This window comes from Nicotiana sylvestris, chromosome 3 (assembly GCF_000393655.2).
Source record: "Nicotiana sylvestris chromosome 3, ASM39365v2, whole genome shotgun sequence".
In the NCBI taxonomy this organism is placed as follows: Eukaryota; Viridiplantae; Streptophyta; class Magnoliopsida; order Solanales; family Solanaceae; genus Nicotiana; species Nicotiana sylvestris.
The window spans coordinates 34146868-34171995 of record NC_091059.1 but is presented as its reverse complement, the minus strand read 5'-3'; the positions used below and the strand labels follow the sequence as shown (position 1 = coordinate 34171995).

Below are 25128 nucleotides of genomic sequence, written 5' to 3'. Positions count from 1 at the left end.
AAATTTATAAGATTAAAAGAGGCCACATACAACTAATCTCAGTTGTGTAATGCACACCATAAAACTTTTCTATCACAAGTATAAGTGATTAGTTGAAAAGGTTTTAAGTGAGAGGGCCAACTTTACAAAAATGTGCAATTGGATGTCAATTGCTTATTCGTCCAAACAAATAGTAACAAGTGAAACTAAACAAAGTTTAAGAATCTAATTGAAATAAAGAGAGAACTGTAGGTACCAAAAACGAAATTTTACTAGAACCCTCGATGAAAAAGCCCTAAAACCCTCTCCTTATATCTTGCACTATGGACCCAGAACTCAGAAGCTGAATCTCACCAATTCTGCTCAAACCCTAACCAACCTCCTCCTCTTTTCTGGTGTTCTTCTTGTGTGTGTATGCGTAATTTGCAATTTGTTTTGTGAACTCAATATTGAAATAGCAATGCCTCTTTGAGTAGCCATATGAACAGACGTTTTGTTTTATTTCATATCTGGCTTAGTTAGGAGGCAGAAATCAAACTCCGTGAACCCAAAAGATTAGATCTTTTGGAACTCGCTTATATCAAAGCCTTTTGAGTGGACTCTTTGTTATTTTTCATCAATTGTCCTTAAAGCAGCTTTGGACATTTTGTTTACCCCTTCAACTCTATTATTAATTTTTTCGAGATTTATGCTAATTATTATCTACATACGCACGTAAATCTTACTTTATGAAATGGCACTTTTTAGTTTTAGATAGTAATTAAATGAATTGCTTACTAGATTTGTATATACTAATGGAGTAATCTTTATTCCTTCGAAAGTGTCACTTTGGAGAATCTAATTGTTTGTGGGATTGCCAATTAGATTGTTCAATTTTTGCATCAAATGGTATTTTTGACTGAATTGCTAATTAAATTGCCTCAAGAATTCCTGGATGGTTTGGTGGAAAAATCCATTTGGTTCAGACAGGGGCAGATGGTAAGAAAGAACAAATGATGAGATGAAAGTCTCAGAGTTGTTCTTTCTTGAATTAGTTTGAGGGATAGGAACGATTTCTTTCCTCTCTGCTGTTCCTTTCCTATAGGTAATTTCAAACATTTATATTTTTTGATAAATAAAAATGTATCAACTCTTTAATTTTAATTGCTGGTTTAGCGGCATTTAGAGAGAAGATCAATGATGAAATGCTTCCTGAGACCAGCAATATAAATTATTGTAGTCGATCATCTGACCAAGTGGGCCTTTTTGCCACCGACCTCTCTTTTGTCAAGATCTGATACATTCTAATTCTTGCAATTTTGGTTTTGTTCTTTTATAAAAAATGGTACTACATAATAGGAGGCAGATGATGATTTATATTATTTGGGCTGATTACACCATGATGCTCCAAATTCGAGCTTTTTAAAACTGATGCCACCCCATTAACTTTTATTTTTTCTTTTGCTTTGTCGAATCATCTATTTTTATACTTTAAAAAGAGAGGAAGAAGCATCCTCGTTAAGCCAAATGACATTATCATAATAAGTCACTTGGCACTTTAGGACAAATTAGTTATTTTAGATAAAATTAATTTCTCTTTTTAAATTTTGAATTTGAAAACAATCAAGTAGGTATTCTATATTTAAAAAAAGTAGTTTCTGTATTTTTTAAAAAGAAAACGTCATTCCTGTGTTACGTATTCTATACTTTAAAAAAAATTAGTATCTACATTTTTTAAAGAAACGAACAATTAATTAGGTATTCTATATAAAAAAAAAGAGAGTAGTTTCTACCTTTTCTAAAAGAAATTGCCTTTACATTTTGAAATCTTAAAGAACGGCAATTGGGAATGATATTTTCACCTATTTGCCCTAAAAATTTCTTCCTTTAAATTCGGCACTCCAATGCCACGATGTCTCACCACGATTTTAACTTCTTACCCATGAACTCTTCTACCCTGGATTCCAGTAACATGATTTCAAATTTTTGTCAAATCAATTCTAAAATTAGTTACTTTTACAGTACTTATATCTCTTCTTCAAATGGATCTACAACTTCTCACACCAAATTCAGTTTGAAAAAAATGAATATGCATATGGAAGCAGAAAGGGGCTAAATATTGCTCGCGTAATAATGGTATAAACTTTTATCACTATATACAGATTTGTACGATAAAATCATATACTATTGTTCTTAAAGTTACAAACAATTAAAATTGATCATGATTTTTGATAACAGATAAATTTGATTGTTATGAAGTCTTTTTAATCCATTGCAATTGTCCTCTGTCTTTTTTCTTTGGCGTAAATTAAATATACTCTTTTAACTTGATTTGGCTTTGTAATTGCCTGTTTATTATGCCCAAAAGTTCAGATATGTTTCTAAGTCTATATAACATACATATGTTAATTGTGCTTGAGATTGTTACTGAAGTTACTTTGTATGTATGCTACTTGAGCTTTGATTTGTAATGCAAAATTTTATTTTTAAATTTTATTGAAGTTGGTTGCAGAAGTGATATATGTTGTGGTATTTAAATTTTTTAACTAAACTAGCAATTTCACAGAATGTGATGTCTTGAAGTTGTGGTCATTGCTTAACTTTACTAATTAATGATTTATATATAATTGAGTTCAAAAAAACAAAATTTTATTTTTAAATTTTATTGAAGTTGGTTGTAGGAGTGATATATGTTGTGCTATTTGAATTTTTTTAACTAAACTAGTAATTTCACAGGATGTGATGTCTTGAAGTTTTCGTCATTGCTTAACTTTATTAATTAGAACTTTTATACAATAATTAGAGAGTAATAGTGTTCTTATTTTTGACATTTAGTTTACATTTTATTTCTTCCTTGATCATATTCTAGGAAGGAATTGCTATTAGCCATCGGTTGTTATAACAATCTACCAAATGCATAGATAACTATTTTCATGCTTTTGATATTCTTTTCTGTAAATGCCTTCTATCAAAAGAGTTGTGGCACATTTTATCATCTTAGTCTGAGCCACAATGTTCAAATTCACAACAAGAACAAAATTTGCAATATGGTTTGTCGGCTTCACATATGCATACAGATCATCATCTACTGGATTTGAATGAGCTACCATATTATTATAACTTATTGTTACAATTTAAAGATGTCAAACTTGTGCGTCGTTGTACTGGCGCTCCACATAAATAATGAGGTTATAAAGTTAAATATTCATACCTCCTACACTTCAAGGACTGGCTAGAGTATAATTTGTAATATCGTTAAATTAAAATTATTATTTGTTGTGCTATTTTTGCTTCTGTTCAATTTTTTAAGTAGTAGATGTTTGTTAAAATGAAAAACTATGGTTATGCATGGTTTTTATTTTTGTGGTGGTGCTTCAGAAAATTCTTTATGTTAAATAGTACTATTCAAAAATAATAGGTTTGTTGTTATAGCACTATTAAAAATTATAGTGATACTCATGTATCTATAAGTCATATGGTCTTTTAACTGCTGAAACTTAAGGCTGAAAGAGGAATTTTTCATGCCTTATCTTTCTATTAGTTAAATGATAGTATTGTAAGCTCTTAAGTTATATGTTTAAATTAATTAATAGATTATAAACAATCTAACTAATCAAAGGCACATGTTATTCATAGTAAAACAAGTGTATACCCTTATTTGTTCTTCGAAGTAACTTGGAAATACAAACAAATCACAATTTAAATAAGACCCTTCATTCTTTTAAACTTACCTTGGGAATGGTTATTGGCTTTAAATTTTCTTGAATTTCTTTATCCATATATTTGGTATTCTTTCTTATAGATATTAGTCTTGGAGCACACGTTCAGATTTGTGATTTTTCTCCATTTGCACTTTGAGCTTAAACCCCCAACAGAACTTAGAGCTTTTTTGCGCTTTTCGGCTTTGATAATATTGTTGGCTTCTCTGGTGATTGGTTCTTTATGTGCTACTAGAATGTTGTTCATATATTATATCCATATTATATTCAATAATTTAGGAATGTTTTAATATATACTCTGTTATTTCATGAACTTGCATAATATACAAGCGGACCACTAATATAATTATTTTGGTTTTATTGCATTAGATGAATATTGTACACTTTGCGTCATTGAGTCTTTGAAAAAGTTATATGTCACCATTTGTTGTAGACTGATGAGAATGTAGCAAGGGAGATCATTATTCATCAATCTCTTTTTGCTTCAATGAGACTATTTTCTGATCTTATATATTGTTAATTTTGATGGCACTGTTGTATTTAAGTTGGTTTGTTTTGATAATGGCAAGAAAGCTAACGATTTGTTTGCCTAACTATTTTTCTTTTGCTTTGTGCGATACATGTGATATTAACTGTCATTTATCTTGCCATTGTTATTGAATATGTAGTTGGCAAAAACCTTTTAGGTGCATTTCCAATGCAGAAAGCTTCAACGAATATGAAGTATATTTCTTTTTTATTTTGTCAATAATCACTTTTCTCATATACTACTATTATGAAGGATAATGAAATGGTATTTGAGGCCTTTTGTCACAATTCTATGATTATAAAAGGTCACAATTTTTATGTTTTTCAAATCATTGGTTCCCTATGTGCAATGCTTCTATCATTTGGTTTGATTTTGTTGTCATTTCAGGCTACATACTAAGTTATGTAGGAACTACAACCTTTCCCCTTTGAGGCACTTTTATCTCCACTGTACTATACCGATAGTAAAAATTAGTAAGTTACAGAATACCTTTCTTGATGAAAGAGTAGCTCCACACTTGAGGATATATTATATTGGATACTCAAAGTTTAATGATATTCTGCTGATTTGTATATATTTATATTTCTACACTAGGAAAGAATAAGGTAGTCATAGTTTTCCTCCTGCAATTATTGTCGACCTTGTTGTATTCAAGGCCAAAATCAATTGCTCATACTCCGACTTATAGTGCTCCAGATGTTCAATCTAGAAAAGAGTATTATAGCAAGATAACTATGTAATTACTTATGTCATTTTCTTTATTCGGTGAAGGGTGTGGATGTTGCATTTCCATAACAGCAATATCTCTTTTATGGTTCTATATTCTTTTCCACTTATGAGTAGTTAAGAAGCTACTATTATTGGTAGCTTTATAAGCTGTTGAAATTACTGATCATAATTCTAGAGTTGTATAAATAATTACATCTTATTATACCATCCCCCTTAATCAGGTTTAAGCAGGTGGCAGGGATGAAGGTTTAAGAAGAGCCAGAGAAAGCCTACCAATATCACTCCTTTGTGTAATTATAGGGCAGTCTGGATTTAAAAGAACCATAGATATTTCAGGATAAAACTCTATCCTTGATGGAAACATTCAAATGCTTACGTACAAAATATGTACTTTTGTAGTAATAGAAACCCAGAAGGTGCTGGTTGCTGACTATAAAATCTTGACCTACCTATAAATTATATTTATGTGCATGTAGTGGGTATGGGAACTGTTACTACTTTGTTCATTTTCTTGCGCATCAAATAAGTTTTTTTTTTTTAAATTTGCAGCTGAAAAATACCTAGGGTCAAGAAAAAACATATAAATACCCGAGGGTTGGTAGTTGATTGAGCCTATCCTATATGAGTTGGATGCTTGAATGAGAGAAGGTTAGTAATTTGATGCAAGGTAAAATTGAGTAAAATTTTTTGTCTTACATTGTTGATTAAAATTTCTAGACCTTAACTTCTATTTTTTGGGTTTTGAAAATTTGCAATGACCCTAATGATGGTAAAAGAAAGTGTGAAGCATTCTGGCCCATATTCACGATTGCACATCAGAGGGGCAAATATGTTTGACCTTTAATGTGGAAGGAATGAAGTATCTAAAAGAGCGTATGAGGTCTATTTGGAACAACATTATGCAGATCGCAACCTGATTGAAAGGTTGAAGAAGGTGTTTGAATCCAACATCCTCCACAACTTACAAAATCTGTTTGTTTCTTATATTCAATTCTTTCCTATTTCCTGTATTTTGACATGCAGCTTGGATATGAGCATCTCTGCTGCTTGCACTGCATAAAACCTCGGGATCACAATTTTGCAACTACTTGTGCATATCGTGTCCCACGCACCTTTGAAAAGTTGTTGTAATAAAGTATGTACTTTGTGGATGGTTGTGCAAATGGGAAATAATTATTTTCCTATATGAGTCTGATTTTTTCAATCTTGAAAGATATGACTTTGTCGTCTTTCTGAATTTTCAAAGTATTAGAAGCCTTTGTTTGTGACACTTTAGCTGGTATACATGGCTTGCTTTTTCGAGGCTATAAAGAATATTATTAGACTTCATGAAATAATTGTATGTTTCTTTATTGTGTGTCCTTATGACTTTATTGTAGTAATATCAATTACAGTTACATGTTCTAAAAATAATAACATTTTCATGCTCCTTTGTATCTACCGTATTTTCATGTTATATTTTCTTATTCTCCGTGCAACGCGCGGGTACGAATACTAGTATTGCTGAATAGTAAAACAGTCGCAGTTGCCAGGTTAAACATTCTACTAAAATTTATTCTTAAACGATAGTTCTTATAACTGTAGTTGCGAACCAAACACTTTTAACATTTATATTTGTAAATTATGGGTTATTTGCTATGTCATTTACTACCTTTGTAATATTGGTATGGTGTTAACCTTGGGATAGATGCCTGTTAGATTGGAGACCAGAAGATTGTTTACCGTTGTTGAAATCAGGGATTATATGGGTCAAAAATTACCTTTGGCATGGTCAAAGCATATTAACATTAAGGAGGCACTTTGTGGACTGCCACGTGTTGTTAGTACGACTTCGATAAAGACGTGCCTGAGGTCGCAGTCGAAGTGATTCCTTAAGAGATAAAGGGTGTGGCCAAGAGTCAGTGAAGACCAAGGTCCAGAAGTCACCGCAGATCAGGGCCGAGGTCGAATATTTTAGATAGAGTTATAATGGCTTGTTTTAGCTTGTACATGATACCCTATAATGGAAAAGTGGCGACGACACTAAAAGCAAGGTCTTAATTTTCGGGCAAATGCTCTGATTGCCAATGCTAATTTTATTAAGTGAGGATACCTGGTTTCAGTATCTAACAATGTTTTGCCCATAATAAATTAGAAATTGTGTACTTTTATCTTCCCATACAAATACAACATTTAGTGCAACTTCGGATACCGCCACAGTTGTTTGCCTTCTAGGAGCTTGGCCACCAATGGTGGGTTTGTCAAATTGCTCTTCACATTCTTTAATGCTTTTTGTCATTCTAGTGTCCACTCGAAATTCTTTTATATTTTTAGTACTGAGAAAAATTTGTGCCACCGTTTCCAATGACCGGGATATGAATCTACTGAGGACTGATATCTTGCATATTAATCTTTGCACTTTCTCTGAAAATCATAAATGACATTCAAAAATCATAGAACTGGAGCAATGTAGTCATAAAACTTGATAGGCCAAGGCATATGATAGGGTAGCCTAGTGATGTCTTTATTAGATAATGGGCAAACTAGGCTTTTTAGCATTGGGCAGAGTTGATCCATAAGCACATGTCATGTAACTAGTACTATGCTATTGTTAATGTGCAGAGGCATGGTTTTTCCGCTCGGACTCTCCGAAAATATGGCAGGATATGTGTTGGATCCTCCAAAAGTAGTGCATTTTTTAAGGATCCGACACAGGCGCGACTACATTTTGGAGAGTCCGTTTTTCTAAGTCTAAAAATGAATTAAGAAAAAGAAACTCCATCTCACCTTCATTATTTATTATCAGTGTTGCGAACCTGTATATAATGTTGGACAATAACTATAGAGAACCTCATAATATTCTCCGGTGGAAGGAGGAGAACCATCAAATTAGTGATGAATATCTTGGCCGCCGATGAGGCTATATCTGGACAGTTAGTAAACAAGACAAAGAGTTACTTCTTATTGGATCCTGGTGCTTTAGACAGTAAGGGTGTCAGTATTGCTGGATGGATTGGAAGGAAACAATAAATCTTCCTAATTAAGTATTTAAGTTGTCCATTTTTTTGTTGAAAGACAAAGGATCGCATACTACTCAGAGATGATTAGCAAATAAGTAGAAGGATAAGAGGTTGGCCCTCAAGATTGTTATCTCGAGGAGGTAATACTAGCTTGATTAGACATATCCTTCTTGCCTTTCTTGTGCATTTGATATCAACCTTGCGACCTTCTAAGGGTGTTCTAGTTCAAATTGAGAATTTTCTTGCCAAGTTTTTCTGGATTTATGGCACCAATAGACACCACTAGGCTTCATGATCTAATTTCTGTTATCCATACGAAGAGGGAGTGCTAATTTCAAGAGTTTACATGATACTTGTAAAACATTCTCTTCCTAGTTCCTACATATGGTGAATCTTAAAGAACTGGTAATTCTTTGTGGATACTCAGTTATCAAAGTAGTTATATTTCTGGTGGAATCTGAGAGTTATGAACACAATGGCTTCTTTTATAACCAAGGTGTTGTCCCAAGTTGTAATGTGGGAATTGTAGAGGTCTAAGATGCAGTAAATACGGATCTGAGCTCCCTTCTATTATCCAAAGATCTACAACTATGATTTCCTTCAATCTCTTGGTATATAGTTAAACAGATACTTGGCCAGCTATAGGTGAAAACAGCATGGAAAAGCTACAACACATTATTGATCATCTTATTAATCACAGAATGCGCAAAATGGTTAAATGGACCAAACCTCCTCCTTTGTACTTAATAGTGGCAAAATGGTTAAAAGAAAATAGTTATCCACCCATATTATCCATTAAAGAATGGGATGGATAATGAACTTTTTAAAAACGGATCAAATATGGATAAGAACCATATTATCCACTTAGAAAACGGATAACCAAGTGGATAACTAATGAGTTTAACATTTACATTTGTAAAGCCTCAAATTGGGGGTTCCTCAAGTTTGAGAGACTTGTAATTCTCCCAAAAGTGATCGTATTTAAAAAAACATGGATAATATGATTATCTATATTATCCGTCGGTTAACCCATTTTTTATCCATATTAAATATGGGTCGGGTTGGATAATTTACCCATTTTTTGTATTACGCGTTTTCGATCCATCCATATCCTACCCGACCTGTCCGTTTGCCACCCTCATTTGTACTACAAGCAAAACAGTAGAAAGATCTTGTGGGGGTCGGGATTGCAATGGAACCTTTATCATTGTATACTCATTCTGCTTAGGCTTAGGGACTAGCAGTTGGGCAGGACAAGTCATGTTCTTGGGGTTACATTTAGGGGTGGCAAATGGACGGGTTGAGCTAAATTTAGGCGGGTCAAGATGAGTTAGGTCAATAAATAGGTCATTGTCCAACCCAGCCCTAAGTATACTTGGGCTAAGATGGGTTGGGTCACGATGAGCTAAACAATGGGTCATAACCCGACCCGTTCAACTTGACCCGTGTTTTAGAAACATGCTCATCTTGCATAAAAAAATCCTTTACCTTAAAATGTGTAAGTTGAAAAAAATTTTGCGGGTGGGGGTGGGGGATAGTTGGGGCGGGTGGATGGTGCAGAAAAATGAAAAAATAAAAAATAAAAAAAAGTAAAAAGAAAATGTTTTGAGGGGGTTTGGGGGGGGGGGGGGTAGGGGTGTGATGGTGCAGAAAAATAAAAAAAATAGAGAATTGAAAATACAAAAAAAAAATTGAGAGGGGGAGGGGCAGGGTGGGTGGGTGGTGCAGAAGAACAAAAGAACAGAATTTTTTTTTAATAAAAAAAAAGTAAAATTGGGGTAACTAAGTAAATTTCTACATAAGTTGGGTTGAAATACCTTTTGTTTTGAGTGCGTTTCATGGGTTGTATTTGGGCTGCTTAATCGTTTCATGGGTTGTATTTAGGCTTCTTAATGAGTGAGAATGAGCTATAAAAAATAATGGGTTAACTTGGGCTCAGCCCAAATTGACCTCTGAGCTAAAGTAGAAATGGCGTGGAGTAGCCACTATTTAAGACGATATTTATTTTTTATCCAGCAATTCTAATGTTGAGCAAAAATAGCCACTACTCTATTAAAATTAATATGAGAAGACATTTTTACCCTTTCTTCCTTTGCTTTTCTTCCCAAACCTATTACATACTTACGTTGTAACTGACGCAGCCTGAAGCGTCCCCATTATGTCAAAACAATTTGGGAGAAATAAGCGCTAAAATTATTATTTTAATTTTTTAGTAGCTACTATTCTTTCGTTGTATCATCAACAACATCAACTAATATAAATAATATGACACAGACAAAGGCTCTAAATTTGGAGAAAAGAGAACATGAATATTAATGTTCTTGCAGATTTGATGAAGAGATTTTTTTTTTCAATCAAAGCCACGGTGATTTCGTTCATACTATACGAGTAAACAAAGATTAACGGTTCAAACAATCAAGGCTCTTGATATCACATGTAAGCATAAACTTTAATTCATACCAGGAATCTTGAACAAGATAATCTTACATATAAGTTCAAAAGTTAAGGATATGTAGTCCTGAAGTCTTGAACTTAGAGTTACAAGTTCAAAAGTTAAGGAAAGGCGGTCCTTAATTTACAGTTACAAGTTCAAAAGTTAAGGACATGTAGTCCTTAACTTACAGTTATAAGTTCAAAAATTAAGGACAATATATCCTTAACTTAGACTTACAAGTTCAAAAGTTAAGGACAGACAGTCCTTAACTTACAATTACAAGTTCAAAAGTTAAGGACACTTGGTCCTGAAGTTTGAGTTCCAAGTTTAAAAGTTAATGACACTTTGTCCTTAACTTACAGTTACAAGATCAAAAGTTAAGGACAATAGGTCCTTAACTTTGACTTACAAGTTCAAAAGTTAAGGACATTTTTTCCTCAACTTTGACTTACAAGTACAAAAGTTAAGGTCACTTGGTCCTGAAGTTTGAGTTCGAAGTTCAAAAGTTAAGGACACTTGGTCCTGAAGTAAGTTACAAGTTCAAAAGTTAAGGACATGTAGTCCTGAAGTCCTGAACTTAGAGTTACAAGTTCAAAAGTTAAGGATATGTAGTCCTGAAGTCCTGAACTTAGAGTTCCAAGTTCAAAAGTTAAGGACATGTAGTCCTGAACTTAGAGTTCCAAGTTCAAAAGTTAAGGACATGTAGTCCTGAAGTTAAGTTCAAAAGTTAAGGACATGAACAGAAGGGTATTTTCGCCCGAACAGTTAAAGTTTATTAAAGCAGTGGCTAAAGACTAAAGACATTTTAAACAGTGGCTTAAAAGTAAATACATATGTTATTAGTGGCTAACCGTGCACTTCCCCGCTGCACTAAAATGTTTGTAGCCCAACCCATTAAACTCTGGGCGAGTTGGGCGGGTTGAATAAGTTTGGGCTCAAATTGTCACCCCTAGTTACATCATTGCATAACAAGAGGATTGATTACAATAGTGGCTGAAGCTGATTTGAAGGTGTTTGTGTCTGCTGTCAATGAGGAATCAAGTACACCATAGAGGCTACTTCAAACCGCGGACAAAATCAAGCAGATTGTGAGCGAAAAAGGAGCAATGATTAAGCATTGCGACAGGAAAGGGAACAAAGTCGCAGATAGACTAGCGTCCATAAGTCATATCCATCTGCGGCATATAGTATTTCAGACTTTTCTGGATTACCATGACAAATAAGAGGGCTGCTTCAACTGGATAGATGAGAAATGGGTTCTTGTAGAATCAGACAAATTAAAGCTTCTAAGATACAATCTGAGCCACCTTGAGATGTTTCTTTAGCTAGTAGTCTGAGTAGAAGTCTTTTTTGTTTTCAGCATTATTTGACATCTAGTCACAGAGCTTATGTCCCCCTTTCCCAAATGTATCATATCATCCAGAAGTTAATTGCATATACAACACTAGGGGTTGTTTGGTAGGGTGTATAAGAATAATGCGGAATAAGGTGTATTAGTAATGCATGGATTAATAATGCATGAGTTAGTAGTGCAAGCATTAGTTATGAAAATATTATTTCTTATCTACTGTTTGGTGTGGTGTATTAAAATTATAATGCATTGCATAATTTTTAAGAAAAATAGTTGCTTACAAAAATGCTCTCCATATTCTGTAGCTTTAAGGGACTTTAAGGATAATTTTAAATGCATGCATTAAAGCCTTGGTATTACTAATGCCATGGTTTTCTATGCATTACTTATGCATAGGATAATGTCAAGTATGATGTATAACTAATACAAGTATTAGTTATACACAAGTTGAAAAAATATATCAAACAGGGTATTAATAATGCATAAAGCTAATGCTTGCATTATTTTTTCTAATACCTCCTACCAAACGACCCCTTACACACATAACCAAACATCACACATTACCAAACTCCTGTCTTTTTTTTTAGAATAACTGACCTTACTAAGCTCATGGAATATAGGAAATCCAACATATATCTGTACAACATTTATAATGATCCTATATTTATAAAATACTAGGATCTACTTGAACATAACAATGACGCCGGAGGCTGACTAAGTCATTACTGGATATTTATTGATTCAGACAGCATCATAGTATCCTCCAACTGTGATTTGTGCTCTGCTTATAGGAACTCCTCTCGTTGCTGATATTGCTTCATTCAATTTGCTTGCGTGGCGAACTACTTGCTTCATCCTCTGCAACCGCACATAACATATTATTTAGATTAGATCAACAATCAAAATCAATAGTAACACCTTATCTTTATATTATTTTCCATTTCGCAAACTAAACTCGTTCCAAAATAGTTGATATTTAAAAAAAAAATTCTGTTATCAAAATGAAATCAAAATGAAATGTGATTTGACTTAAAAAATTCTGTCAACATTGACTGTCAAAATTTGTCTCACCTTATCATCAGAAAAGATCTGGAACCGAAGCATCTGATTCTGCTGATTTTGCTTATGTTTTTGGCGATTACCAATGAAGCTGATGCAAATGGTAGCAGCAGCAGCAACCCCAAATGAGCAAATAGCACCAATCCCAGTCAAGCTCCAGTTCAATAGGTTTAATCCACCTCTGTTATCTTCATGAATTATCTCAGCTTCCATCTCCATTTTCTTGATCACTATATCTTTGTCAATTTCAATAACTTCACTTTTCTCCTCAAATGGAAAAGGGTACTCTTGATCAATTTGTGGCACAAAGGTCTTGTTACTTGACTTGGGTGACTCTACTTTCATGTCTCGTGTAAGTCTACTTTCAGTATCCTTCATTTTCTTGAAGAAAACTTGTGACAGTACTTGATCTGTTTCCATCATAGCTGCTGGAGCTTTGATCTTTTCAGAAATGGTTGATGGTAATATGTTGATCTCAAAAGGAACTTGAGTAGTGATGACTTCTTTAGAAACCTCATCATCATCATCATCATTATCATCATGTGTTTTCTGGATTCTTGGCTTTAGTTGAATTGAGAGTGGGATAAGTTGTTTTGGCACTCTAGGGTGGACTGTTGAGTCGACAAATTGACAAGGATTTGGAGTTGAACAACTAAAGTAATCATGGAAAACTCTATTGGAATCAGAAATAAATTTTCTTGAGAAAATCTTGTTGCCACCATCATCATGGATTTGAAGAAACCCATCCTCAGGAAGAACCTCCCACTCTTCAAGATCCATTTCTGTTGTTCACGTGAAAAGAAAAGGGGTAGGAATAGTGGGGTTGAAATAAAAATTTGTATTTATACGAGTATTAGTTATGGAGATCTAATTCTTTGGTGATGAATTATTGGAGTCAAGAAAGAGTGGTGGCTTTCATGAAGTTTAATTAGTGTGGAATTGCTATGAGATGTTGAGGGTGGTGTCTTGTTGGTCATGTAGGTGGAAGCTTATCCTTCAAGCTACACTGTGACAAACTAAGGGATGGTCCACATAGAGAGAAGCCCCCTTTAGTTGGACTACTGGATATTTTTTCAATATTTAAATGAACTATTTTATTATAATTTGATTACTTTAATGTCACTTTGGATAAAATTGAACCATAGTATTCACCAACTTTGGACTAAAATAATGCCTCTCAAAGTCCTTTAGTTGAATTCCTTCTTGTCTAATGTTCGGAGAGGAAGATAAAGGTGGTTTTGAGCTCCAAAATGGCAAATTTTAGGAGTTCCATACTTTTAACATTTATCATTTTCCTTATTTATTTAAGGGAAAAATGAAAAAAAAAATGCAGTTTCTTGCTGGAGTTTTCTTGGAATATATAAGTCTAAACTTGACAAAGTAAAACAAGTTTCAAGTCTTTCTCTGCTCCAAACCCAGCCCCCTCTCTCCAATGAAAGTTGAAGATTCAACTCTATACAAGTGTCCATTATTAGGTACTTTGACTGCCTTAAATACCCTAGGAAATAAGGTGACCCTAAAGCCTCAACATTTATATACAAAGGGGCCCTGGCCTATCTTCATTTAAATTTATACTCCTTCCATTTCTTTATCTGAATTAGTAAAAGGATAAAGATTTTGTGGGTCATAATATTTGTAAGGTCATAATGGCTTCTTTATTAAGGGTAAATAGAAAATTTAAAGTCGAACTATTTTTAAATATAAAATTATAATTTTTTTGAAACGGACTAATAAAAAAAATATATCTTATAAATTTAAATAGATTGAGTAATATTATTCCTTTTTAAGTTTCAACAAAAAATGAAAGAAATTTATATTTTGGCCTAGCGATCCCAGCAAATAAAACAAGTAAAATTATGAGAGACCAAAATTAAGTTTAGCAGAGACAACAAATGTTAGGTGATTTATTTGCACCGACTTAAGTTTTAGTGGGTGAATTAATCGATAATTGTGCTAATAGAAAATACTCTCTCAGTCCCATTTTACGCGATCTTATTTGATGAGATGTAGAATTTAAGAAAGAAAGAAAGAAAAAAAAAAGCTTTGAAGTTTCTGATCTGAAACAAGTCATAAATATTTATATGGTTATAAATTATCTCATTAAAAATAAAATAAATATTTTATGATAAAATTATATTTCAATATATAAAAAATATTATTGTTTAGAATATATTTTAAAAAAAATATATTGCATAAATTGAGATAAATGAAGTAACAATACTCTTCGTAATAAAAAAAAATGAAATAGAATTACTTGATTACAAATTTCTTTAGAAAGCTTTAGGAGCAATAGTGGACATCCACAATTAATTATATTTATAACAATATGAAATTAATCCCATTGCACTCAAAAGAAACTGCTAGAATCCTTTGTGTCATCTTACAAACAGGTCCAAATCAAGATGGTTGCATATTCTTTCTTACAAGAGCTAGCAAAGGGACATTAAGTGAAAGGTGGCCAGCTAATAAACGTGGAGCTAAGGCTAAAGAGAACGTTCAGTGACGCATGGCTACTGTGCATTGGACCACCTTATAGCAATTTCTACCTAATTGATTGGAAGGTGAAAGGGATTTTCATGAAGATGAAAAAGTGATAACACAGAAAAGTCTCAACCCTTCAGTTGCCTAGTTGGTTTGGAAGGTGGTCAGATGACGTGAGATCGAATCCCCTTCAATATTTTTTGGGTTGAGCATATCGCACAAGGCTAGTCTAGTATGATTTACATTTTTTGTGTGATTTGTAGGCTATTGCATACGGGGAGTTTACTAGTGCGCACAAAGTGCTCACCACAAAGTACTCACTTAAAGGGCAAAGGCTGTGACAAAGATTGTAGCGATTGCGGATCTCCCTCTTGCCAAAAAAAACCACAGAAAAGTCTCGATGAACTAACTTTTATATTTCTTTTTCATTTCTCTTACATTTTTCTTTGAAACGGTAATATTTCGGCTAGCTTTTAGTTATATTAATTAAAATACCAGTAAGATCTCTATATTTTTAATAAATATTTTGAGTTTGAGTCTTGAAATTGAAAAAAAATCTTAACAGTGATTGTTCAAGAAATTATACTGGATAGACTTTTTCTAAATTATAGTTTATATATTGACCTCGTTAAGCAACATTTTGGGAAATAGCTTCGCGCCAGAATTTTAAGCATGTTGATCGCCACAATTTTGAAGCATAGGAAATTCTAGCGATCACCAGATTTTCCATCTACAATGATCACCATATGATGTTAAGGAAAATTTTGCCCAACATGCATTAAAATTCTTGCGCAGAGAGCTTTTCTTCTAAAACTTCTACTGCTGGTGTTCCGTCATATTTATGTTTTAATGTGTCCCTCACTATTGGGTTCTCCGCGGTGCGAATTCGAATTAATGGAGTCCAATGCTAATATCGAACACCAGATGGAGAAACAAAAAATATTGACTAAAATATGAAATGCCTATTTTTTTCTATAAAAATCACCTTAATCTTTTTCTTTACGATGTTGGGATTTAAATCTTAGACTTCCATGATCTATTTTAGCTTCAGTGATTGAATGTCTTTTTTCTCTAACTCAACCTTTTTATATTATTCAGTTGGCTTTATCTATTCAAAGTTCTAAGAAATTGAGCTAATATTACTTTGAAATAAAAGACATCTGTTCATAGTCTCCAAATTTTTTTTATGTTTCTATTATTCGGTTTAACACATCTCTATCACAATCAAACTATGAGGCATGAGGAGATTCAAAGCAAGATTGCGACATTTTCCAATATAATCGAGCCAATAAATAAGAGTAACCAAAGATTTTTTGGTAAACCGGTGAACCAAATGACCACGATAAAATATGAACCATTTATTTCTGAAGCTTTTTTTGACAGCATTTGAAAAGAGTATTGCACCATACAATTCGATTACGCCATGAATCAATTTGGAACAGAGGAGCAAGTTGATTAAAATATGCCCACATAGTGGAGTGGATGAGAAGTCAGAGCATTAAGCTCTTTGAAGAAATTAAATTTAAGTATTGATTTATTCAAGGTCAACGTCTGTTTTTTTTTCTTTCTCTTTTACCCAAAAAAAGAAACATATAGTTGAGCTTATCCACAAAAGTCACCTTCTGGATTAGCAAAGTAATCATTTCATAGTGTGTCATACAAAGTCGCAGACAACAAATATGTTTCATCTTCTGTCACACACACGATGACACGAAGTAGCAACGAAAAACTAATTCTATATCATGAGTCTTCACTACTAATACACAAGGGGTTGGGATCAAACCATTTTTTGCTGTCTATTTTACAAGAGAAATCTCCAATGCCACGATTGATATTCACCATTTTTCTTCTATTCCAACCCCACAAATCCCGTTTCATAGACTTACAACAACAACTGGTTCCATTGTGCATTTAAGTAGAACACGATTTGCAAATGCTGTAAGCAAGATTTACACTCTAACCTTCTTACTAGCCATTCTTCCGTAGCCCTGGATGCCTCGGTCCACAAGTTAAACAGCAGAAAATCTATAAAGGATGCATACTCTTACTGACAAACACCACAGGACACAAATTAAAGGGGAAGACCAGCATGATCTATAGATTCTCATTAAACGTCCAGGTCTCCTTTTGGCTTCTCTATCTCCCTTCGCTTTACTTCAAACCGGGGAGGTTTTCTTTTTAGTAACCTCAGAATTCCAACCCCTCCTCACAGCAACTATATACACAGTCAGAGATCTTTCTAAGCGCGGCTATCTAGAAGTTGATGATTCACCAAGGGAGACAGAAGCCAAAGATGAAGCCCACACGCGTGCACTCCTTGCACCATGGTGCAAGTTCCTGATCTTGCATTGTCTTAGCTTTGTCCAAAGCCCCTTCATATCTATCGCCTGAACAATCCGCCTCAAGATTTGGCCAGTTTCACCGAAGATGTCTAAATTTGGATTGGGTCTGTACCTCGTCCAAAAAGCTTTGATATGGTACATGAGTCTTTGGGCAACAATCCATATTACTCTTAAACAAAGGAATGCTACAGCAAATGACAAGTAAGGTTCTCGACTTAACATTTCATTGAGCGGCAAGGAGAGCTTGGACTCCGTTGCAAATCTTTTTTTCCTTAATACACCAGATTGATCAACATCAACAAACTGAATTGGTTCAAGTCCTGCATTCAAGACAACCAGAAGAGGAAATTAGACGTGGTAGGCAGGTCAAAGAAGCAGCTATAGAAGATTTTCACTTCAGTAGACATGGCGAAAAGAAGCTATTAACTGATCTCCTTGGACCCCAAAATTCCTCTTAATCTATATCTTGGAGAACATACATTGGTTCTCAGAATCATATCTACATGCCAAAATTAATTACTCCTTTATAAAGTTTTCTGGCAATTAGTTGAGAGAGGGAAAAGATTTTCACTTCTCCTAAATATGAGGAAATTTTATTCTACCTAGATTCAAGCGTGTATGACTTATACGGATAAGCCTTAACTATAACTAACCCCAATTTGGCCCAAAACCCCGATACTAATTTTTGCTTATTTAAGACAAGTACCTGTAGTTCTCCGGTAAAATTTTGAAAGTGAATCAAGATCTTTGGAATCATGAAACCACATCCTTGACGTTTGGTTAAAAATTAGTATCGCAGGCATGCTATGTATGCCATATCTTGAGAACAAGCTGCAACATGGATCATTAAAAAGCAGTTTAGTTAATAAAAGAAATTGCAAATATGTACCACTATCCATCCATGAATGATTTTGTTCTTGGAAAACTTAAGTGTTTCCCTGTGTTGGCCTGTTTTGAATATTTTCATGTTATTGAAAAAGAGGAAACTTCATTCCTCGTCTTTAAAAGAAATAAATGCTTCTCCAGACACACTACCCCCAGCAGATTTAGCAGTGAAACCACAAGATTCCCATCATATCAGAAGCAAAGATTTCACAATCATACTCCATTCCAGCAATTATGACAGCACGCTTTCTTTTTGACAAAGAAGAGTATTCTCTCACCTCGGCATGGCTGAAGATTGCTCAATGGCTAGGTGTTCAATTTGAGGATACATAGAACTTAAGGCTTCAAACATGAAATGAATTCTCCTTGAGAACGGGCACCAGGAAGCATAGAACAACGCTGAAGTATATGTACTCCATTGCCTGGAGGTCAGGGCTCTGTCAATGAAGTCTCCACTAACCTTAAAGTGACAAAGACATGAAAGGAGTACGTATTTAATCACTGTACTAGAGGAAAACTTAAAAGAGAACCATTGAAACATTAAGGCGAACATTCAAACTTGAGCAAGATAACCATAGGCTCATTTTCTACGTTGAAATCCAATAATAATAACTCCAATGAAGACAATGAATCAATTCAAAGAATGTGACAACTTTACAGAATCAGTTGCAAGCACACTAAGATGTTCTTTTTCCTTTCTGATCAGTACATTTAGATGCATCAATTATTCTACTCTGCGCAGCAAGGGGCTGCAAGAGAGAACGTGTTGCCCACATATTTCATGTGCAATGTGTGAAAAGTCCATGTGAAATTCAAGGTATTTCAACCTTAAAATACACGAGTATTAATCTGTCATTTTTACTGGATTAAAATGATCACCTCACTTGTGCAATACACATTAACTGCGCCAATTATCTTTGGAAATTTAAGGAATCAAACCAAGAATCCAGACTGAAACAAACCAGTGCGCTTCGAGGGTAGAAGTATAGCTTTAGAGATTTAAAATAAAAATGACTTATTACTTAGCTCGCTGGTGTAAAAGGTACGATGAACGTAGATTGAAAGACATTATTAGCTCTATACTAAACTGATACTCTTGTAATGGCAGATCCTTTTGTATTGACCAGCACAATCTTAGTGCTTGATTGAGCAAACAAAAAGTAAAACTCATGCCCATAAAACAATAAAGTTAAAGTTTTCCCCAGGGATCAAATAGTGTCTGGATAGAGAAACCCAGGTATGTGCAAATTTTTCTGAACAAGTTTAAATGGTTGAAGCTCAGAGTTTTATCATTGCATTGATAGCCTATAGAGTCAAACTTCATTCTTGCAATGAATATCAGAAATTTTTTCAGATGATGGTGCAAGACAAACAAGGGACTGATCCAACCTACCTGATTATTCAAGAAGAATTGACAAGAAGAAGACTACCACCAATGAGTTAAGGGACAGCTAGTTTGCTAAAAGTGTGACCACAGGAAGGGCAGAGGGGTTGGGAAAACTTCTCAAAGAACAGTTCAATTGAGATGTGAAACGAGACTCTGACATTCTTACCAGCTACTTCTTATATAATTGTCAAAATCAAAAATTAGTATCAACTTTATGGTATGTCATTTTAATTCAGTATGGCAAAGATACAGTATGATATTAGGGTAAACAACATCAATTAAACATCTGGCTTTTCAAATTTCAGCAGCAAGAGAATACGCTAGTTGTATGCAGAAATAATCCATTAACAGATCCCCCAGAGATTTATAGAGGTTGACGGTCAAAGGAGAAACCAAGATGTTGGAACTTGGTTTCATAAGAAGGCTATTCATGAATAATCATGGAGAGCATTTGCCAATCACTGGAGCAGCATAATCCTAGTTAACGGTCAATGCTGGATGCTTAAAATCTAGTATGAGATTCAAGCTTCCAGATGTTGACTAATAAACTATAAACTGGTGTTTTCTGTGTACCTTCTATTTCAAATTCCAATCATGTCCCCCCAACCCCAACCCCCCCCCCACACCACCCATGGAACCATTCTAAGTTCTAACATCAGTGACTTTGTGATGACCCAAAAGGTCATCACTTGTTTTAAAAGTCAATTCTGTGTTCCGAGGCCTTGAAAACCTCCTCTTGTCTCAGCTCGATTTGCGTGCGCAGTCCGGGCATATATCTAGAACGCTTTTATGTGAAAATTTGAGGAAAATGCTAATTTTGCCTTTAAAATTGAATTTAAGTTGACTTCGGTCAACATTTTGGGTAAACGGACCCGGACCCGTGATTTGACGGTCCCGGAGGGTCTGTAGAAAAATATGGGACTTGGGCGTATGCCCGGAATTGAATTCCGAGGTCCCAAACCCGAGAAATGAATTTTTGAAAGAAATTGTTTAATTGTAATTATAAAAGTTTTTGGAAATTTAAAGATGTTTGAATTTGATGGTATCGGGCCCGTATTTTGGTTCTGAAGCCCGATACAGGTCTAATATGGTATTAAGTTGTGTCTGTAAAATTTGGTAAGAAACGGAATTCATATGACGTGAATCAGACTCTCGGTTGTGAAATTTGAAACTTAAGAGTTCTTGAGATTTTTCTTTGATTTTGATGCTAAACTCGTAGTTCAAGGTGTTATTTTGGCGATTTGATCGCACGAGTAAGTCCGTATGATGTTTTTAGGGTTGTGTGCATGTTTGGTTTGGAGCCCCGAGGGCTCGAGTGAGTTTCGGATAGGCTTCAGGGTGTTTTTGACTTGGAAAAATCTGGTATAGCTGCTATAGCTGGTGTCTGTGGCACTATGCTTCGCGATCGCGTAGTCACTCTCGCGACCGCGTAGTCACTCTCGCGATGGGAAAGCTGGGCTGGGGAGGATTTTACCCTACGCGAACGCGAGACCAAGGTCACGAACGTGGAGCATTGGGGGGGACTGCTCTACGCGAACACGACCGGTCAACCGCGAACGCATAGCTTTAGGATGGGCTGGTCAGGGAACCTAGGGAAACCTACGCGAACGCGACCCCTTTATCGCGAACGCGAGGCAGGGCTGGGCTAAGCCTTCGCGAACGCGTAGCTTTTCCCGCGATTCGCGTAAGTCCTCAAATGGCAGCTCTTCGCGAACGCGACAGTGCTCACGCGAACACGATGAACACTGTCGCCCAACACTTAAAACAGAGGCAGAACGGGAAATAAGCCATATTTTCATATCTCCTTCCATAGAATCAGACCTTAGGCGATTTTTGAAGAGCAAATTCAACCCCAAATCATAGGTATGTGTTCTTGAACTCATTTCCTTCATTTTCCATCAACACCCATTAAATTTCTAGGCCAAAATCTTGTTCTTCAAGGGTAGAAATTAGGTATTTTAGGAGAATTGGAGATTTTACAAATTTAGGGATTTAGACCTCGATTTGGGGTCGGATTCCGAAACTAGTTGCATATTTGGGCTTAGGGTGAATGGATATTCGGGTTTTGGTCCGAACCTCGAGTTTTGACCAAGCGGACCCAAGGTCGATTTTTGGGTTTTTGGGGAAAATGTTGGGAAAGCTATTAATTAAGCATTGGGTATGAGATTTTTTAGCATTTATTGATGTTAATAAGTTAATATTGGCTAGATACAATTGAATTGGAAGTGGAATCAAAAGGGAAAGCGATAGTTGAGGCTTGATTTGTGGCCGTGGAATCGAGGTAAGTGTTTGGTCTAACCTTAGCTTGAGGGAATAGGTGTTGTGTCTTATTTGTTATGTGTTCGTGTAGTGTACGACGTATAGGTGTGGTGACGAGTATCTATACGTTGGTGTCAAGCATGCCTGTGAGTCTTAAATTGTAATCGTTGTGATTCTTGATAAGTACTATAAATGCCTAAATTGTTGATTACCCATGTTGAATAAGACGTATGATCATTTTTAGTAGTATTTGTCTATTGTTGAGCATTGGCTCTGGTTGAGGTTCATTTGTGAAGTTAATTGTTGGAACAAGATTGGTTATAGCTGATTCCCTTGCCGGGACGTATTTAATTCTTACTGTTGATTTCCTTGCCGGGATGTATTTATTCTTATTGTTAATTCCCTTGCCGGGATGTTGATTGTTACTATTGTTTGGGTGAGGAAAGAGTGATAAAGCACGAAAGGTGATGCCGTGTACGTTCACACTTATGCATATGGTGAGGAAAAAGTGATAAAACACGAAAGGTGATGCCGTGCACATTTATATTGATATTGATGCATATGGTGAGGAAGAGAGATAAAGCACGAAGGGTGATGCCGTGCACATTTCTAATATCCATTTGGTGAGGAAGAGTGATAAAGCACGAAGGGTGATGTCGTGCACATTTTCTTTATTGGTTGCATAGTGAGGATTGAGAGTAAAAGCACGAAGGGTGATGCTGTGCATTCTTTGCCTACTTGTTGTGATTTCTTGTTACTATTGATTCAAGCGCCTTAATTGTTTCATCCCGCTATTTCCGTGTTTCCTTATGTTGTTATCCCCCAAAGCATGTTGCCCCTTCCTGTTACTTCTGATTAGCTTCTATTACTGTTATTCTGTTAGATATTGTTTAACTGCAGGTTATGTTGTTTGTTGTGTCCTAGCATCGTCACTACTTCGCCGAGGTTAGGCTCGACACTTACTCAGTAAGTAGGATCGGTTGTACTGATACTACACTCTGCACTCTTTTGTGCAGATCCCGGTACTGGAGCATATGAACCTTAGCTAGGGGTTGCTGCCTTCAGTCCATCGGAGACCCGAGGTAGTCCTGCAGGCGTCCGCAGGCCTTGACGTCCCCTTCCTATCTTGTTTCTTTCTGTTCTTTCCTATTTCAGAGACAGACATGTATTTTCTTTGTTCAGACCCTATTTGTAGTATTCTTAGATAGTCCGTGAGATTGTGACACCAGTTCTGGGTGGATTATTATTATGAATTCGTATTGGTATTAGCTTAAATGTTAAATTATGTCCTTCCGTACTTTTAATTCCGCTGTATACTTGCATTGATTTGGTAAATTGTTAAATATAAAGGTAAAAAGGGTGAATAATCAATAATGTTGGCTTGCCTAGCGGGTTCAATATTAGACGCCATCACGATCACGACGGTGGGCAATACGGGTCGTGACAGACTTAGTGCAAGACACAGTTGCACTATCACCGCCAAACTGTTGAAAGTCTCCATCCAAAATCTAAAACAGATTTACAAAACGCCAACTTTTTAAACTTCCTGACAATACTTTTGAAATCAAAGATATTACTAGCAATTAAAAATACAACCCTCTTAGATTTTTTAACCATTTGTTGAGATCATATGCATCTTTAAGATTTTAGCAACACCTACTATCTAGAAAGAAGGACAAAACATAATAAGGATCTACCCTAAGCCTTTCTTGACAGGCTTAGTATCTACATATATCTTCCAAGATAAGTGCCTGAGGGCAGAGAGAAATGAATAAAACTTAGGTAAATATGCTCACCACAGAAACGTTTAAAAAAAACAAAATTTCATACAGAAATAACCATATTAAGAATCAAGTGACATGAAAAAAAATTCTAAAATAACTTTCAAGAGAAAAAAAACTGTTATCATAAATAAATTCAGAATTTCTTAAATCTATATTTCCCAGTTTGTTAAGTTAAAAAGTTTCAAGCTTTATGAGTTATTACCCAAAAATCAATGCAGAAAACAAGAGAAAACCCACATAATTGCGAAAATCAACAGAGAACCAAAAATTGCATAAAAGGGAAAAGGCAGAAAGAAACACCAAATACACACACAAGAAATTTGCAACAGAAAAATACCAAAAATCTAAACCAGCAAGAAATGATAAGCTGACCTGAAGAGGGGATTGGAAAGAAAAAGAGAGAGGACATTGAGAACGAAGAGCTAACAGGAATGGAGGAGGTACTGACGCATCGCATGGTGAAAAAGATATGAAACAACAAATGCAGAAGAACAATACTATTCCACAAACCCTTTTCCTCAATTCCTCCATTTTTCAACAGCTTCAAATACAAAAATTCCACAAAGGAAAAGGAAGATAACAACACAAATAGGCCTTTGATTTCTTCGTCAAACCTATCTGTTTCTCTCTCTTCAGAAAAAAAGGATGTTTCTCTCTTTATATCTATTGTATAAATCTATTTGAGGTATCTATAAGTCGTTCTTCGCCTATGGATTCTATATTTCCCATCCATCCATAATAAATAGTAGCAGAAGGGACCTTCATGACGCATTTCTCAATTCTGACTTGCTAGGCGGATCATGGATGTTAATTTTTATTATTAATTTAACTGAACTAATTAGATTATTACAGCTCGAACGGGCTGTATTTTTTTTATGGATAGGATGTTTTTTGGGTTTCCATTTTATTTAGGCAGAATAGGTCCGACCTCCCTTAACTTGGTAATTTTTATTTAGTTCATCGTTAAATTTGGCAATTTCATAGCCTCCACCCCTAGATGCATAATTTATTTATTTTTGGTTTCTCATCCGGTGTTCGGTACCCATATTGGAGCCCGACTATATCCGAATTCGCGCTGCGTAGAGCTCCATTTGAGGGAAACGCTCTCTACCAAGGATCTTTCCATACTCAGGGCTCGAACCCGAAACCTCTAGTTAAGGGAGGAACAGTCTCATCAATTGCACCACATCCTTTTATGGTGGATGCATAATT

General features: G+C 35.1%; 2 protein-coding genes and 2 non-coding genes across 4 annotated transcripts; 2 read left to right on the top strand and 2 right to left on the bottom strand.

Moving 5' to 3' along the window:
• The first annotated feature begins 486 nt into the window (after positions 1 to 486).
• On the top strand, positions 487 to 626 carry LOC138888864 (small nucleolar RNA U19). Its single transcript, XR_011406435.1, has one exon. It is a non-coding gene; the product is annotated as a small nucleolar RNA U19 (small nucleolar RNA).
• A 692-nt stretch (positions 627 to 1318) lies between these two features.
• On the top strand, positions 1319 to 1396 carry LOC138888888 (small nucleolar RNA SNORD36). The gene has a single exon (XR_011406455.1). It is a non-coding gene; the product is annotated as a small nucleolar RNA SNORD36 (small nucleolar RNA).
• A 10799-nt stretch (positions 1397 to 12195) lies between these two features.
• Positions 12196 to 13796, bottom strand: LOC104244060 (uncharacterized). The gene is made up of 2 exons (XM_009799362.2): positions 12791 to 13796; positions 12196 to 12577 (listed from the first exon to the last, which is right to left on the bottom strand). The coding sequence occupies exons 1-2, from the start codon at positions 13556 to 13558 to the stop codon at positions 12461 to 12463; spliced, it is 885 nt and encodes a 294-aa protein (XP_009797664.1). The 5' UTR covers positions 13559 to 13796; the 3' UTR covers positions 12196 to 12460.
• Positions 13797 to 16861: 3065 nt separating this feature from the next.
• On the bottom strand, positions 16862 to 24656 carry LOC104244059 (5'-adenylylsulfate reductase-like 5). The gene is made up of 4 exons (XM_009799361.2): positions 24289 to 24656; positions 18765 to 18946; positions 18308 to 18432; positions 16862 to 17921 (listed from the first exon to the last, which is right to left on the bottom strand). Exons 1-4 carry the CDS (start codon positions 24445 to 24447, stop codon positions 17509 to 17511), a joined length of 879 nt encoding a protein of 292 aa, XP_009797663.1. The 5' UTR covers positions 24448 to 24656; the 3' UTR covers positions 16862 to 17508.
• Between the last annotated feature and the right edge of the window lie 472 nt (positions 24657 to 25128).

Excerpts from the sequence above, each read along its gene's own strand:
- LOC104244060 (XM_009799362.2), bottom strand. The coding sequence starts at position 13,558 with ATGGATCTTGAAGAGTGGGAGGTTCTTCCTGAGGATGGGTTTCTTCAA. Across the intron at positions 12,578-12,790 it reads AGATCTTTTCTGATGATAAG|AGGATGAAGCAAGTAGTTCG; the intron begins GTGAGACAAATT and ends GTGCGGTTGCAG.
- LOC104244059 (XM_009799361.2), bottom strand. The coding sequence starts at position 24,447 with ATGGAGGAATTGAGGAAAAGGGTTTGTGGAATAGTATTGTTCTTCTGC. Across the intron at positions 18,433-18,764 it reads CAATCTTCAGCCATGCCGAG|CTTGTTCTCAAGATATGGCA; the intron begins GTGAGAGAATAC and ends TCCATGTTGCAG. Across the intron at positions 17,922-18,307 it reads ATTTTACCGGAGAACTACAG|GACTTGAACCAATTCAGTTT; the intron begins GTACTTGTCTTA and ends TCTTGAATGCAG.